General features: G+C 43.0%; 1 protein-coding gene across 5 annotated transcripts in view; it reads left to right on the forward strand.

The window, feature by feature from the left end:
* Positions 1-340: 340 nt before the first annotated feature.
* The window catches only part of pfkpa (phosphofructokinase, platelet a), a 37144-nt gene continuing 19389 nt past the window's right edge, over positions 341-18095 (forward strand). For 2 of the 5 annotated variants that reach the window (XM_084151854.1, XM_084151852.1), the window contains exons 1-10: positions 363-601; positions 3730-3803; positions 6950-7030; positions 7442-7631; positions 8310-8475; positions 8588-8632; positions 8844-8952; positions 9255-9350; positions 13497-13589; positions 14313-14438. In XM_084151854.1, coding sequence (XP_084007980.1) covers positions 505-601; positions 3730-3803; positions 6950-7030; positions 7442-7631; positions 8310-8475; positions 8588-8632; positions 8844-8952; positions 9255-9350; positions 13497-13589; positions 14313-14438 — 1077 coding nt within the window. In that variant the 5' untranslated portion in view covers positions 363-504. Of the gene's footprint in view, positions 602-3729; positions 3804-6949; positions 7031-7441; positions 7632-8309; positions 8476-8587; positions 8633-8843; positions 8953-9254; positions 9351-9673; positions 9770-13496; positions 13590-14312; positions 14439-18095 lie in introns of all 5 variants that reach the window. The other 3 variants (XM_084151851.1, XM_084151853.1, XM_084151855.1) reach the window with 3 other exon arrangements.

Genomic DNA, 18095 nt, shown 5'->3' on the forward strand with positions numbered 1-18095 from the left:
TTTTGCTCAACAGTTTTGAGTTTTGAATAATATAGGTAAATAACCGAACTCATGAAGTGAACTGTCTTTTATGGGCAGCCTTTATTCATTCAATGTGAGCATCCATCAAAATGTGATTAGGCCTATTCAATTTATTGCCACATACAGTAGTTTACAGTTAGGTTGGCCTACAACTGTATTGCTCATAGGTACCTCCCATTTCATCACCTAATCCGCCCACCCACAAGTCTCCGATTGGTCCAAACACGGAAAGGTGTACGTGAATCGAAAGCTCATTTGCTGACGATTATGTCAATTTATCGCGAACTCGTCACTCTATGCAAATCGCTGACTAGCCTACAGTACATGCGGAACAGACAGTTGGAGAATATCGGGCACGGGTAGGGAGAGAGGAAAGGGGGCGGACGACAATTTTAGCCCTCCATTAACGGCACAATTTATACTGTTTGAAATATAACTGTACAACTACCAATTTAATCATAAGAAGAATTGAAAGCCGCAAACATGGCACAGCCAGACAACCAAAGCAAGAGATTCTTTGAGAGTCTGTCGGGAGCGGGGAAATCCATCGCAGTGCTGACTAGCGGAGGGGATGCTCAAGGTAAGGTTACTGTGACAGATGACAGCGCGAGAGAATGTACCCTGTGACATTGTATCAGTGGAGAGGCCCGTAGAGGGCGAAAAGCACCCATTTGAACTGAAAAGAAACACATTGTTACATTGTATATTGAATCAACTAGCCTTGATACAATGTTTCAATAAAAATAGCAATTCTTTGAAGTAATGTTACAGTAGCAGATATCACAGGCGCAGTTAGCATTTTGGTGGCTAGCTAGCTCTGATTATCCACATTTGGAGCATTTTCTCACCACCACTAGGCCAGCTGCAAGCTCCCGTCAAGGTGAAACACATATGCCGACATAGCTAGATAGCTCGACGTCTATTCGATTATCAGGCCAATCATCTGATTTGTATTGATTTTACACATAACATTAACAACAATTATGACACCGGGCTACGTGTGGAGAGAGGAGAGGTGATTTAATTTTCGAATTCTTGCCACTGCATTGCAGAGTTTCGTTCTGTTAGTGTGATCACGTACTGTAGCATTTGTCCTTTAATAATATTGGTATGCTTCATAGTAATATGTTACATTATAACATCGGGTTGATGAAGGAATTAGTGAGGATGATGACGACGACTCCTCCCAACCAGGAAGTCACTAAAAACGATGGTGTTCATGCTGCTATCTTCATCATTTTAAAAAGGAATAAACGTCTATCTCTGAAAAGCAGACGTTCACTATTATGATTATTCTGAACAAGAATGTCATTTAAATATGTTATGGGACTGCAATAAGCTTCAGCGATGCCCTAGCCTGTGTGCGTTGCCTACGTGAGGAGCAGCAGGCATCATAGCAGGCTGCGTCAGAGGAAACCCATTGTCATATGCTCTGTCTACTGTTACTTTATGAATGTGGCTTGTGCCTTAGTCAAAATAGGGCACGTTTTCATGGTTATCAAAAGAACAAGAAGAAGCACTAGGAATCAGCTCAAACGACTTGAGTGAGTCATAGAGAAAGCAGAACAGCTTTCAAGATTGCTGCAGTAGGCCTTTGCTTATAATATAACTTTATTATGAAAGGCCTACTGCAGCAATATTGACTAATGAACCTTGGTTGGAAGCCTATCTATATTCCACACGGGCCATCACATTGCATTGCAGTATCTATTTGAAATGCCTTTGCCCACACACCCCTACAATGAAGACCAAATGCCCTTACCCAATGCACTGCAGGATACTACATGATGGTCATCACTGTAAAAATGGTCCCTGTAAATCTACAGCATTATACTGGCAGCAGAGTTGCCAGTTAAATACTGTAGTTTTGCTTTACGGCAGGGTTGCTGTAAAATGTTTTACAATAAGAAAAACAGTGATGAATTATACAATACAGCTCTATCTGTCTGTCTGTCTGTCTCACTCACTCACTCACTCACTCACTCACTCACTCACTCACTCACTCACTCACTCACTCACTCATCTGGCAGCATGAGGTTGGTGCCTGAAACTGAACATTTGAATCTCCATTGGGCACAAGGTATTACTGTAAAGAAATACTGTACTTTTTGGAGGAGTCTTCCAATTCCAGATAATAACAGCATTATTTGCATTTTACCCATAATGCATTTTACTGTGCATTCTACAGTGTTTTAATATTGAAATTACAGAAAAGTCATACAGTGCAGTCAAGATGCCTTTGACTCAGCCAGGAATGGCCAGGAGTACACTGATCGATCCCCTGTGGGTGGGAGGCTTTATAATGCCATAGCAATGTTGTCTACCTCACTGCGCTGCAGGGTTCACTGTAGCTGCAGGCCTTACTGCACAGCCTCTGTTAGGCCCCAAACATGAGTCTTTGGCCTCAGAATGTACAACTAGAACTCATCTGGAGGATCAGAGAGCATTCAGGCCGTCTGAAAACAACTTAGAGCCATGCATGATAGGAATGTCAGCTTCAGAAAGACATCCCACTGGGCACAGATGCCAGCTCAATGTCTAGTTTTGATGTAAATTTGGTTGAGTTGTCAACTAATGTGAAATCAACAAAACATTTCAAAATATAATTGGAGTTAAGTTAAATGTTGGGAGAAAAAAAGAAAAAATTCCCTTACGTTGATGACTTTTTGCAAATCCAATCAGTTTTGGATGTTGATTCAACGTCATCGCATTCATTTTTTTAGTTGAAATGACATGGAAACAACGTTGATTCAACCAGTTTTTGCCCAGTGGGATGAGTCAGTCAGACTTGTAGCTTACAATACCCATATGTTCTCTCTGGCTCTGCCGCACTCATAATCAGATGGTTTACAAGAGGTAATATGAATATAACTATGCTATTCATATGAATGTAGTTACATAACAGAACAGAGATGATCACTTGACTTGTAAAGTGGCAACTGATGATCCCTTTATGATGATTATGCGTGAAAAACTATGGATCTGTCATTATGTAATAGCTTTTATAATACACTCAATATAGGCTAGGCCCTATGAGGTTCATTTAGAGAAGTCTGTACCTGTTCTTATCATTTTTTTCTCCCCTGCTTTCTTGCTTTCTCTTTCATATCCTCCTGATGGTCAATCTCAGAAGTGTGTTGCTTAGTAACAGCTTAGCCGAGCTACTATGACACTGTGAAACCAAACGTTTATCAGATTGTGGATAAGCGCCTCCCCCGGGCCTAGTCAGCCAAGTTCCAAGGATCTGCATGGTCTACAGCACATTAACCATTATTCCTACTGTCTAAGAAGTTAGGTTAACCTGACATTAGAATTCTAGGCACAGAACAACATCTTTACAGTTCTCTCCAAAGCAACTGAATATGGCAGTGGGAACATGGCAGTGGGAGACTGGGATTCCTGCAGTGGAAGCGGACTGCACAGTGTTGGGATTTTTGAAAGCGAGGCTCTTTCTTATGGTGATAAAAGATTCAGACTTCGGCCTGAAAGGGGGCATGCCATTACATGTTGAGCTATTCACCACTTACGCTCATAAGTGTATGCACAGGAATCATGTGTTTCATGTGGCCATACGTTCTCTTGTTGAATATAATTAGGCTATATAGGACATGTCGCTACAGAAGTCTTAAGCAGTATTCAAATGTTGCTATTTAAAAATGCCTTATTCAAGAGAGTGCGAGTCAGTCGTTTTGTTTTTCTCTTGGCTAGGAATGAATGCTGCTGTCCGGGCAGTCGTTCGAATGGGAATCTATGTGGGAGCCAAAGTTTACTTCATTCGTGAGGTGAGTCTAGACACTCTGTATACACAGCAATACTTTACAAACCAAAAAAGCATTCCTTACCCAAGGATACGTCAACAGGTGTGACGATCCAGGCAAAGAAAGAAATAGGAGCACTCTGTCTGCATTGATCTGAGTTTTATTCATGGGACAAAATACTTTATAAACACCTTACTGAGCTGAATATGTTCCTACCACCCAGGATGGTTTTGTATGTAGACAAATAAAGGCTGACTGATGAACATTTGGAATCTCCTCAATATTTGCTGATTAGAGGCTACCACCCATCATTTGACCTGCTCTTGCATCCATAATGTGGAAGCCGAATTACAAACAGAAGGATACATGCCTACAGTAGGCTACAAGGCAATGTTTGTGTTGTATATTCTAATCTCTGGATGGAACCAGACCATCTATTTCACATATAGCCTACACACTGACAAATGGGCTGTGTTCTGCTTATGCCTAGGTCTAATGATGACCCATATGTTGATTTAATTATGAAATGTTAATCCTCTATGCAGCTCATTTCCTGAGTAGTTCAGGGCCTAAAATGCCTGCTCATTCTGTCATTTGTGTACATGGTGGTCTACACTGTTATGTCACCGACTAAAGGCATTAGTCGACAGATCACATGTATTTCCCTCTCGGTCTGCTCAGGTAATCTGTTTGGCTTCCATGTCCGTTTAAACAGGATGTGAAAGCCAAAGACCTGATACACAGTATGACATATTTGTTTTATACAGTGAGGGAAAAAAGTATTTGATCCCCTGCAGATTTTGTACGTTTGCCCACTGACAAAGAAATGATCAGTCTATAATTTTAATGGTAGGTTTATTTGAACAGTGAGAGACAGAATAACAACAAAAAAATCCAGAAAAATGCATGTCAAAAATGTTATAAATTGATTTGCATTTTAATGAGGGAAATAAGTATTTGACCCCCTCTCAATCAGAAAGATTTCTGGCTCCCAGGTGTCTTTTATTCAGGTAACGAGCTGAGATTAGGAAGACACTCTTAAAAGGAATGCTCCTAATCTCAGTTTGTTACCTGTATAAAAGACACCTGTCCACAGAAGCAATCAATCAATCAGATTTCAAACTCTCCACCATGGCCAAGACCAAAGAGCTCTCCAAGGATGTCAGGGACAAGATTGTAGACCTACACAAGGCTGGAATGGGCTACAAGACCATCGCCAAGCAGCTTGGTGAGAAGGTGACAACAGTTAGTCCGATTATTCGCAAATGGAAGAAACACAAAAGAACTGTCAATCTCCCTCGGCCTGGGGCTCCATGCAAGATCTCACCTCGTGGAGTTGCAATGATCATGAGAACGGTGAGGAATCAGCCCAGAACTACACGGGAGGATCTTGTCAATGATCTCAAGGCAGCTGGGACTATAGTCACCAAGAAAACAATTGGTAACACACTACGCCGTGAAGGACTGAAATCCTGCAACGCCCGCAAGGTCCCCCTGCTCAAGAAAGCACATATACAGGGCCGTCTGAAGTTTGCCAATGAACATCTGAATGATTCAGAGGAGAACTGGGTAAAAGTGTTGTGGTCAGATGAGACCAAAATCGAGCTCTTTGGTATCAACTCAACTCGCCGTGTTTGGAGGAGGAGGAATGCTGCCTATGACCCAAAGAACACCATCCCCACCGTCAAACATGGAGGTGGAAACATTATTCTTTGGGGGTGTTTTTCTGCTAATGGGACAGGACAACTTCACCGCATCAAAGGGACGATGGACGGGGCCATGTACCGTCAAATCTTGGGTGAGAACCTCACTCCCTCAGTCAGGGCATTGAGAATGGGTCGTGGATGGGTATTCCAGCATGACAATGACCCAAAACACACGGCCAATGCAACAAAGGAGTGGCTCAAGAAGAAGCACATTAAGGTCCTGGAGTGGCCTAGCCAGTCTCCAGACCTTAATCCCATAGAAAATCTGTGGCGGGAGCTGAAGGTTTGAGTTGCCAAACGTCAGCCTCGAAACCTTAATGACTTGGAGAAGATCTGCAAAGAGGAGTGGGACAAAATCCCTCCTGAGATGTGTGCAAACCTGGTGGCCAACTACAAGAAATGTCTGACCTCTGTGATTGCCAACAAGGGTTTTGCTACCAAGTACTAAGTCATGTTTTGCAGAGGGGTCAAATACTTATTTCCCTCATTAAAATGCAAATCAATTCATAACATTTCTGACATACGTTTTTCTGTATTTTTTTGTTTGTTATTCTGTCTCTCACTGTTCAAATAAACCTACCATTAAAATTATAGACTGATCATGTCTTTGTCAGTGGGCAAACGTACAAAATCAGCAGGGGATCAAATACTTTTTATCCCTCACTGTAACTCTATGGTTTAATTTGCGACCATTCTGATTGCATTGGCTATGCTCCTATAAACATTGGTAGTCTGTGCTGCCTGGAGTTTTGATTTGGTAGCACAAGTCCGCCTAGAAGTATATTGTCCCAGATGAACATTGAATGGCAAAATTATGTTTGTGCCATTTGGAGTAGCCTAAGCAAAGTTGCTACATTTGTATCGTTTCGTGTCGGTAGGCCTACGCTCTGGCTGTTGTTACATTTGTATAATTATTTGAGCGGTACAAAGTTGGTGCATTGTATCATTTCAACTCACCTGTGAGGGTGAACAGGAAATTCAGCAACTCTTGGAGGACAGTAGAAGTTAAAAGTCGAGTTGACTACTTGACAGTGGAAGTTTTACACATCAAAAAATGAAGGAGGCTTGTATATATTTGAAAATGTCATCCTATGGGTTCAGGGACCAATACAAATGGGAATACAAACAAAACATGATGTGATTGGTAAATTAGTTCCAAAAATCTGACTGAATTTGAAATGACAACTTGTGCTACTTCATATTGTTTGGTGGTGCTAACCAGTGCTACCAATAAAAAAAAAGTGTATGCCCTGCTTATTGTAATAGTAGCCTACATCTTGAGAAATTTAATATCTTGGACAAGGACATTTCTAATTTGATTCTATGCAGGGATAAGACATGAAGATAATGATTAATATACAAGCTGCATGTCAGTCCAGATATTACACATAGTGGGGGGTTGTTAAGCCTAAGAAGTGTGTGTGCATGTGTGTACTTTATGTGACATCTGTGTTGTATCTACAGGGATATCAGGGTATGGTAGATGGTGGAGAAGAGAACATAATGGAGGCCAGTTGGGAAAGTGTCTCCAGCATGTTACAAATGGTGAGTACTGTACCATCCATGTAGGACAGAAATACACTACCAGTCAAAAGTTTGAACACTCCTACTCATTCAAGGGTTTTTCTTTATTTTTACTATTTTTTACATTGTACAATAATAGTGAAGACATCAAAACTATGAAATAACACATATGGAATCATGTAGTAACCCAAAAAGTGTTAAACAAATCAAAATATATTTTATATTTGAGATTCTTCAAATAGCCACCCTTTTCGTTGATGACAGCTTTGCACACTCTGGTAATGTAGATGACCACACACTGAATCACAGTAGCCTATTTACAAAACCCATAGACATAGACATAGCAATAATTGATTGGTGTGAGTAGGCATCTTGCATCTGTGCTGTTTTTTTACATCCACGTTCAATGTTTGTGTAATGCCACCATGCCAGGGTGGCACCGTCATTGGCAGTGCCCGGTGCAAGGAGTTCCGGTCCCACGAGGGGCGTCTGAAGGCAGCCCACAACCTGGTGCAGCGTGGCATCACCAACCTGTGTGTGATCGGAGGGGACGGCAGCCTCACTGGGGCCAACCTCTTCAGAGAGGAGTGGAGCGGACTGCTGGAGGAACTGGTCCAGCAAGGTGGGGAATTGGGCTGGTTTTGTTTTTTACCAGGGACAGGAGAGGGGTTAGGGAAAAAAGATCGCAAGGTGGGGACTGGCACTTTGTTTCTAGTGGGGACAGGAGAGGAGTTAGAGAGAGCGGGATGGCAGAGAAAAAGGTGGACTGCAGAAGGGTTTGTTTGTAGTGGGGACAGACAGGGGCATGAGGTAGGGGTCATTGAGAGAGAGCTTAGAGAAAGGTAGGGGCTGTATAGAGAGAGGTCATACTGACAGGGTGACATATTGACCCTGAAAAGAAGTGGAAATGTCAAGTTTGGTAATGTGGTAGGCTGAACAGTCTTAAAAGTGTATTTGCAGATGAGTTAATCCATTGTGAGCTTTCTGCTAGAACAGGATAATAAATCCCCAAATGTTTTTAATCTGAAAGGATTTGTCCGGGAAGGCAAAAACTCTGTCCTATGACATTGTTTTTATTTGAGAATGAATTGGTCGTAGTTTCTCATTGTGTACCTGTGTTGGCTGTTTCATATCCTACCTCAGAATGGAGCTACAATGTCAAGTTAGTCTTTCTGCATAGAAGTTATGGCTAATCCCGCCTCACATTGAAGAGACAGGGATCTTGGAATAAATAGCTTTCTTTTATTTCAATCTTTGTCACAAAAGTATATAATTGTATTGTTTTTAAACTTTGCAACAGGGTTGATTAATGAAGATGCTGTCCAGAAGTATTCAGCCCTGCACATCGTCGGGATGGTGGGGTCTATCGACAACGACTTCTGTGGCACCGACATGACAATTGGGACGGACTCTGCCCTGCACAGGATCATAGAGGTGGTGGATGCAATCATGACCACTGCACAGAGGTTAGCAATAGTAGCTTTAACAAAAGTTGTTCGAGTTTTTACTTTATCTGGGTTAGCTGTGAACATATGATTCTCTCAAATGTCATCTTCTCACTCGCTATCTCTCTTTCAGCCACCAGAGGACATTTGTGCTGGAGGTCATGGGCAGGCATTGTGGGTAAGACAGACACAGACTTTTAAACGTATTTAAACATTGATATGCTAACACACCTTATGTGTGACCTTGTGTGTGAGTTCAGATCCGTCCCGTGGGGCCAATGGGTGCTGTTTTATGACTAGTGTGTGTTTGTGTGTGTGTCCATGTTTGTGTGTCCGTGCGTATGTGCGTGGGTGTGTGTCTGTGTGTGTCTGTGTGTGTCTGTCTCCAGATACCTGGCCTTAGTGAGTGCCCTGGCGTGTGGTGCTGACTGGGTGCTGATCCCTGAGATGCCCCCTGAGGACGGCTGGGAGGAGAAGATGTGTCAGAAACTATCTGCGGTAATGTATTAACTTAGCACTCCTTTAACCTCACAACACTTCTCACTAATATGTAATGCTCTTTCACTATCCAGTTCGCTCTGTTTCGTTGTTGTAGTATATATTGAACAATTTACAATAAATTATTACTTTTAGAATAAAATGAAGTTAGCCTAACCAAGAATTGCAACAAGTTCAGTTCAATGTCACATAAGGCTAACATTGAGATACGATCTGATCTGCAGTTATTTGGTAATGTTACAGTAATTTACTTGTGTGTTATTGTGCTGTTTTCTGTTTGGAAATAAAATGTTATGGTCCAGACTCGCTCCAGGGGTTCAAGGTTGAACATAATCATAGTGGCTGAGGGAGCCATTGACAGACATGGGAAAGCTATAACCGGTAGTGTTGTCAAGGACGTGAGTACCTTAGCGTGTTACAGGGCCAAAACCAAAAGTACAGAGGCCCAACAGCGTCAAAACAGTCCACTGGCAAACGAGCAGAGTATTATGGGGTTGGTGTCATATTATGTGTTGACACCAAGTTAGTAAATTATTTGATAGTAAGGACATTTTCAAATAAAGAGATTATGACAATCTTTGGTTAATATGTCGCCAAGAATTAACACTTGCTCTCTGGTCCATGGACAATTTTCTCACAGTCTGGCCCTCTGTCTTTTGCGAGCCAAGCCAAACCTCTGTTTTAGTTTCTGTCATGTGTCTTCCATCCCTCCCTCATATAGAACCGGGCAGGAATGAAAAGGCTGAATATCATAATAGTAGCCGAGGGGGCAATTGATTGTAACAACAAGCCCATAACGACAGACCATGTCAAGGATGTAAGTACAGCTATCTCAGGCCTATAGCAGACAACTCCTGCTAGGCCTCTATTGCTACCCTACTGCCCTTGGTGTGGCTTCACTCTCGCTGACTGTGCCCTCTGGTATGAATGCTCTGATGCACACACACACTCTGTGGTAAGACAGCATTCACCACTGCTTCCTGAGTGGCCTCAAACTTAATTTACAGCTCATAAACTGCTTTGCCCTCTACCATCTTGATTTGCTGTATGACAGCTTACCCAGATACGTTTTAGTAACCTACAGTGCCTTGCAAAAGTATTCATCCCCCTTGGTGTTTTTTCCTATTTTGTTGCATTACAACCTGTAATATAAATTGATTTTTATTTGGATTTCATGTAATGGACATACACAAAATAGTCCAAATTGGTGAAGTGAAATTAAAAAAATAACTTGTTTCAGAAAAATAATTACGGAAAAGTGGTGCGTGCATATGTATTCACCCCCTTTGCTATGAAGCCCCTAAATAAGATCTGGTGCAACCAATTACTTTCAGAAGTCACATAATTAGTTAAATAAAGTCCACCTGTGTGCAATCTAAATGTCACATGATCTCAGTATATATACAGTGGGGATAAAAAGTATTTAGTCAGCCACCAATTGTGCAAGTTCTCCCACTTAAAAAGATGAGAGAGGCCTGTAATTTTCATCATAGGTACACGTCAACTATGACAGACAAATTTAGGAGAAAAAAATCCAGAAAATCACATTGTAGGATTTTTTATGAATTTATTTGCAAATTATGGTGGAAAATAAGTATTTGGTCACCTACAAACAAGCAAGATTTCTGGCTCTCACAGACCTGTAACTTCTTCTTTAAGAGGCTCTTCTGTCCTCCACTCGTTATCTGTATTAATGGCACCTGTTTGAACTTGTTATCAGTATAAAAGACACCTGTCCACAACATCAAACAGTCACACTCCAAACTCCACTATGGCCAAGACCAAAGAGCTGTCAAAGGACACCAGAAACAAAATTGTAGACCTGCACCAGGCTGGGAAGACTGAATCTGCAATAGGTAAGCAGCTTGGTTTGAAGAAATCAACTGTGGGAGCAATTATTAGGAAATGGAAGACATACAAGACCACTGATAATCTCTCTCGATCTGGGGCTCCACGCAAGATCTCACCCCGTGGGGTCAAAATGATCACAAGAACGGTGAGCAAAAATCCCAGAACCACACAGGGGGACCTAGTGAATGACCTGCAGAGAGCTGGGACCAAAGTAACAAAGCCTACCATCAGTAAAACACTACGCCGCCAGGGACTCAAATCCTGCAGTGCCAGACGTGTCCCCCTGCTTAAGCCAGTACATGTCCAGGCCCGTCTGAAGATTGCTAGAGTGCATTTGGATGATCCAGAAGAGGATTGGGAGAATGTCATATGGTCAGATGAAACCAAAATAGAACTTTTTGGTAAAAACTCAACTCGTCGTGTTTGGAGGACAAAGAATGCTGAGTTGCATCCAAATAACACCTTACCTACTGTGAAGCATGGGGGTGGAAACATCATGCTTTGGGGCTGTTTTTCTGCAAAGGGACCAGGACGACTGATCCGTGTAAAGGAAAGAATGAATGGGGCCATGTATCGTGAGATTTTGAGTGAAAACCTCCTTCCATCAGCAAGGGCATTGAAGATGAAACGTGGCTGGGTCTTTCAGCATGACAATGATCCCAAACACACCGCCCGGGCAACGAAGGAGTGGCTTCGTAAGAAGCATTTCAAGGTCCTGGAGTGGCCTAGCCAGTCTACAGATCTCAACCCCATAGAAAATCTTTGGAGGGAGTTGAATGTCTGTGTTGCCCAGCGACAGCCCCAAAACATCACTGCTCTAGAGGAGATCTACATGGAGGAATGGGCCAAAATACCAGCAACAGTGTGTGAAAACCTTGTGAAGACTTACAGAAAATGTTTGACCTGTGTCATTGCCAACAAAGGGTATATAACAAAGTATTGAGAAACTTTTGTTATTGACCAAATACTTATTTTCCACCATAATTTGCAAATAAATTCATAAAAAATCCTACAATGTGAAGTAAATCTCATTTTGTCTGTCATAGTTGACGTGTACCTATGATGAAAATTACAGGCCTCTCTCATCTTTTTAAGTGGGAGAACTTGCACAATTGGTGGCTGACTAAATACTTTTTTTCCCCACTGTACACCTGTTCTGAAAGGCCCCAGAGTCTGCAACACCACTAAGCAAGGGGCACCACCAAGCAAGCGGCACCATGAAGACCAAGGAGCTCTCCAAACAGGTCAGGGACAAAGTTGTGGAGAAGTACAGATCAGGGTTGGGTTATAAAAAAATATCTGAAACTTTGAACATCCCACGGAGCACCATTAAATCCATTATTAAAAAATGGAAAGAATATGGCACCACAACAAACCTGCCAAGAGAGGGCCGCCCACCAAAACTCACGGACCAGGCAAGGAGGGCATTAATCAGAGAGGCAACAAAGAGACCAAAAATAACCCTGAAGGAGCTGCAAAGCTCCACAGCGGAGATTGGAGTATCTGTCCATAGGACCACTTTAAGCCGTACACTCCGCAGAGCTGGGCTTTATGGAAGAGTGGCCAGAAAAAAGCCATTGCTTAAAGAAAAAAATAAGCAAACACGTTTGGTGTTCGCCAAAAGCCATGTGGGAGACTCCCCAAACATATGGAAGAAGGTACTCTGGTCAGATGAGACTAAAATTGAGCTTTTTGGCCATCAAGGAAAACGCTATGTCTGGCGCAAACCCAACACCTCTCATCACCCCGAGAACACCATCCCCACAGTGAAACATGGTGGTGGCAGCATCATGCCAAAAGGCATGTGGGAGACTCCCCAAACATATGGAAGAAGGTACTCTGGTCAGATTAGTTAGTTAGTTAGTTAGTTAGTTAGTTAGTTATGCACGCTCAAGTTTTCTGCTTTTTTGTCTTATTTCTTGTTTGTTTCACACAAAAATTATTTTGCATCTTCAAAGTGGTAGGCATGTTGTGTAAATCAAATGATACAAACCCCCCAAAAATCAATTTTAATTCCAGGTTGGTAGGCAACAAAATAGGAAAAATGCCAAGGGGGTGGATACTTTCGCAAGCTACTGTACATGTCTAGCCAGGCCTATGGAACGCATTGTAAAGAGATACATTTTGTACAAAACGCATCAGCACAGCTGTGAAATAGACTATAAATGGAAAATAATTTAATTGCATTGTTAATAATTTAGAAAATTAAGTCCTTTATAATCTAGCACAGGATGACACAAGAATTTAGGCAAAGCATTTAATCCAGCTTGTGCTTGAATGTCTTTTTATTTATTTAGTTGTATCACATTTTGAAAGTCAACCTTTTTTAAGCATGGGATCTTTGGTCTGTGCATCTTATAAAGACCCCACTAACATGACTGAAAATAAGGAGGATAGATTGCATGTGCATTGTGTTTTTACCTTTGCTCAACCCTTCAGCTTGTGAGAGTATTTTCTCTTCGTGGTTTATTACAAATGTGTGTGTCTAGAATATCTTATGTAAAATAGACCTTCATAAAAATAAAACAATTCTGATAGTTTACTTACAGTACGTGAAGAAAAAAAAAAGTGCTTTAGTATTTAGCCTAGTATTAGATCTAGCATTAGTATTTTGCATTACCATTACTCCTATACCATTACTATAGGACAGACTTTAAAAGATTGTCGCTAAAACATGGTTCCTGTTGTCCCAGCTTGTTGTCAGATGCCTGGGGTTTGACACCCGTGTGACAATCCTGGGCCACGTCCAGAGAGGAGGAACCCCCTCTGCCTTCGACCGTATCCTGGTAGGTATTCTGACCGTATTCTGACCATATTCTTGACCGTTTTCTACATCTACAGTACTATAGTGTTCTAGCCTGGTCCCAGATCTGTTTGTGCTGTCTTGCCAAATCCTATGCTTGGCGTGATAATGACCATAAAAGCTGAGAGGACAGTACAAACAGATCTGGGACCAGGCTAGTAGTGTACAGCAGTCCCACTAGATTAATCCTGTGGAAGACATGCACTCACTAGGCCTGGGGAGGAAACAACTGCTGGTTTTAGGTTAAGCACATTAACAGATTTGATGGCAAGGCATGTGTGCTGATGTAGGCCTACTGGTGTATCATAGAGAGAGGGAGAAATCCAGGGCTGAAAAGCTCTTCCATTTTGCCTACATCCTCTGAAATACAACAAATGAAAAGAGAAAGCGAGAGAGCATGAAAACATCCAGAGGAAGAGAGAGAATCTGAGGGAGAAAGAGTGAAACAGAGAGTGAAAGAGCTAATCCTTGTGTGAGCTCAGGCAAAGAGGAAGAGATGTCGGTATCTGTTTAATGTGGTCCTGTTTGGCTCAGTTGCTAAGAGCATTACCCTAGCAATGCCAATGTCTTGGGTTCAATTCCAACAGGGATCACCTGCTGTACATGTACTAAAATGCACTCGCTGTATTGTACATTGCTCTAGAGAAAAGTGTCTAGCTGTGGCATCTTTCCTATCTTATGATGTGTGGCTGTGTGTCCTCTCCAGGCCAGTCGTATGGGTGTGGAGGCTGTCATTGCCCTGTTGGAGACTACAGCTAACACACCAGCCTGTGTGGTCTCTCTGTGTGGAAACCAGGCGGTGAGACTGCCTCTCATGGAGTGTGTACAGATGGTAGGTAGACAAGAGTACTGTAGCCAGGACAAGGCCTCTTACTACTACACACATACATACATACACACACACACACACACACACACACACACACACACACACACACACACACAGAGGAATGAGAGAATTGCCTGATTGGAAACATAAGTGCATAAATTGGGATCTGGGATAAGTGTTGTTTTGTTCTCTGAGCAAGGTGTTTTTTTGGTTCATCGTTATCCAAGGCATGTGGCTGCCTGTTGCTATTTTTTTTATTTTTTTTTATTTCACCTTTATTTAACCAGGTAAGCCAGTTGAGAACAAGTTCTCATTTACAACTGCGACCTGGCCAAGATAAAGCAAAGCAGTGCAATAAAAACAACAAACACAGAGTTACATATGGAATAAACAAAACGTACAGTCAATAACACAATAGAAAATCTATATACATTGTGTGCAAATGTAGTGAATGATGGAGGTAAGGCAATAAATAGGCCATAGTGCAAATTAATTACAATTTAGTATTAAGACTGGAATGATAGATGATGTGCAAATAGATATACTGGGGTGCAAATGAGCAAAATAAATAACAATATGGGGATGAGGTAGTTGGGTGGGCTAATTACAGATGGGCTGTGTACAGGTGCAGTGATCGGTACGCTGCTCTGACAACTGATGCTTAAAGATAGTGAGGGAGATAAGTGTCTCCAGCTTCAGAGATTTTTGCAGTTCGTTCCAGTCATTTGCAGCAGAGAACTGGAAGGAATGGTGGCCAAAGGAGGTGTTGGCTTTGGGGATGACCAGTGAAATATACCTGCTGGAACGCATACTACGGGTGGGTGTTGCTATGGTGACTAATGAGCTAAGATAAGGTGGGGATTTGCCTAGAAGAGATTTATAGATGACCTGGAGCCAGTGGGTTTGGCGACGAATATGTAGTGATGGCCAGCCGACGAGAGCGTACAGGTCACAATGGTGGGTAGTATATGGGGCTTTGGTGACAAAACGGATGGCACTGTGATAGACTACATCCAATTTGCTGAGTAGAGTGTTGGAAGCTATTTTGTAAATGACATCGCCAAAGTCAAGGATCGGTAGGATAGTCAGTTTTACGAGGGCATGTTTAGCAGCATGAGTGAAGGAGGCTTTGTTGCAAAATAGGAAGCCGATTCTAGATTTAACTTTGGATTGGAGATGCTTAATGTGAGTCTGGAAGGAGAGTTTACGGTCTAACCAGACACCTAGGTATTTGTAGTTGTCCACATATTCTATGTCAGACCTGCAGAGGGTAGTGATTCTAGTCGGGTGGGCGGGTGCAAGCAGCGTTCGATTGAAGAGCATGCATTTAGTTTTACTAGCGTTTTAAGAGCAGTTGGAGGCCACGGAATAATTGTTGTATGGCATTGAAGCTCGTTTGGAGGTTTCTTAACACAGTGTCCAATGAAGGGCCAGATGTATACAAAATGGTGTCATCTGCGTAGAGGTGGATCTGAGAGTCACCAGCAGCAAGAGCGACATCATTGATATACACAGAGAATAGAGTCAGCCCGAGAATTGAACCCTTTGGCACCCCCATAGAGACTGCCAGAGGTCCAGACAACAGGCCCTCCGATTTGACACATTGAACTCTATCTGAGAAGTAGTTGGTGAACCAGGCGTGGCAGTCATTTGAGAAACCAAGGCTATTTAGTCTGCCAATAAGAATGCGGTGATTGACAGAGTCAAAAGCCTTGGCCAGGTCGATGAAGATGGCTGCACAGTACTGTCTTTTATCGATCGCGGTTATAATATCGTTTAGGACCTTGGGGGGGCATGGGCAAGTTTCAGCGGAGGGTGCAGAGCTGGTGGCCGGGGTAGGGGTACATTTTACATTTTAGTCATTTAGCAGACGCTCTTATCCAGAGCGACTTACAGTTCGTGAATACATCTTTTTTTATACTGGCCCCCCGTGGGAATCGAACCCGCAACCCTGGCGTTGCAAACGCCATGCTCTATCAACTGAGCTACATCCCTGCCGGCCATTCCCTCCCCTACCCTGGACGACGCTGGGCCAATTGTGCGCCGCCCATGAGTCTCCTGGTCGCGGCCGGCTGCGACAGAGCCTGGATTCGAACCAGGATCTCTAGTGGCACAGTTAGCACTGCGATGCAGTGCCTTAGACCACTGCGCCACTCAGGGTAGCCAGGTGGAAAGCATGGCCAGCCGCAGCAAAATGCTTATTGAAATTCTCGATTATCGTAGATTTATCGGTGGTGACAGTGTTTCCTAGCCTCAGTGCATTGGGTAGCTGGGAGGAGGCGCCCTTATTCTCCATGGACTTTACAGTGTCCCAAAACTTTTTGGAGTTAGTGCTACAGGATGCACATTTCTGTTTGAAAAAGCTAGCCTTTGCTTTCCTAACTGATTGTGTATATTGGTTCCTGACTTACCTGAAAAGTTGCATATCCCGGGGGCTGTTCAATGCTAATGCAGTACGCCACAGGATGTTTTTGTGCTGGTCAAGAGCAGTCAAGTCTGGGGTGAACCAGGGGCTATAGCTGTTCTTAGTTCTGAATTGTTTGAATGGGGCATGCTTATTTAAGATGGAGAGGAAAGCACTTTTGAAGAACATCCAGGCATCCTCTACTGACGGAATGAGGTCAATATCCATCCAGGATACCCGGGCCAGGTCAATTAGAAAGGCCTGCTTGCTGAAGTGTTTTAGGGAGCGTTTGACAGTGATGAGGGGTGGTCGACTCATTACGGATGCAGGCAATGAGGCAGTGATCGCTGAGATCCTGGTTGAAGACAGTGGAGGTGTATTTAGAGGTTAAATTAGTCAGGATGATATCTATGAGGGTGCCCATGTTTACGGATTTAGGGTTGTACCTGGTAGGTTCCTTGATAATTTGTGTGAGATTGAGGGCATCTAGTTTAGATTGTAGGATGGCCGGGGTGTTAAGCATATCCCAGTTTAGGTCACCAAGCAGTACGAACTCTGAGGATAGATGGGTGGCAAGCAATTCACATATGGTGTCCAGGGCACAACTGGGGGCTGAGGGGGGTCTGTAGCAAGCGGCAACAGTGAGAGACTTATCTCTACAGTAGATTGCAACTCCGCCCCCTTTGGCAGTTCTATCTAGACGGAAAATGTTGTAATTCGGGATGGAAATTTCTGAATTTTTGGTGGCCTTCCTAAGCCAGGATTCAGACACTGCTAGAACATCAGGGTTGGCAGAGTGTGCTAATGCAGTGAATACCTCAAACTTGGGGAGGTGGCTTCTGATGTTGACACGCAAGAATCCAAGGCTTTTACGGTTACAGAAGTCAACAAATGATAGCGCCTGGGGAGTAGGAGTGATACTGGGGGCTACAGGGCCTGTGTTAACCTCTACCTCACCAGAGGAACAGAGGAGGAATAGACTAAGGATACAGCTAAAGGCTTTAAGAACTGGTCTTCTAGTGCGTTGGGTACAGAGAATAAAAGGGGCAGATTTCCGGGCGTTGTAGAATAGATTCAGGGCATTATGTACAGACAAGGATATGGAAGGATATGAGTACAGTGGAGGTACACCTAAGCATTGGGTAACGATGAAAGAGGTAGCATCCCTGGAGGTACCGATTGAGCCGGTCTCCGCGTGTATGGGGGGTGGGACAAAGGAGCTCTCTGAGGCTGGTTGAGCGGGACTGGAGGTTCTA

The sequence above is a fragment of the Coregonus lavaretus genome (assembly GCF_964263955.1).
Source record: "Coregonus lavaretus genome assembly, chromosome: 34".
Classification (NCBI taxonomy): Eukaryota; Metazoa; Chordata; class Actinopteri; order Salmoniformes; family Salmonidae; genus Coregonus; species Coregonus lavaretus.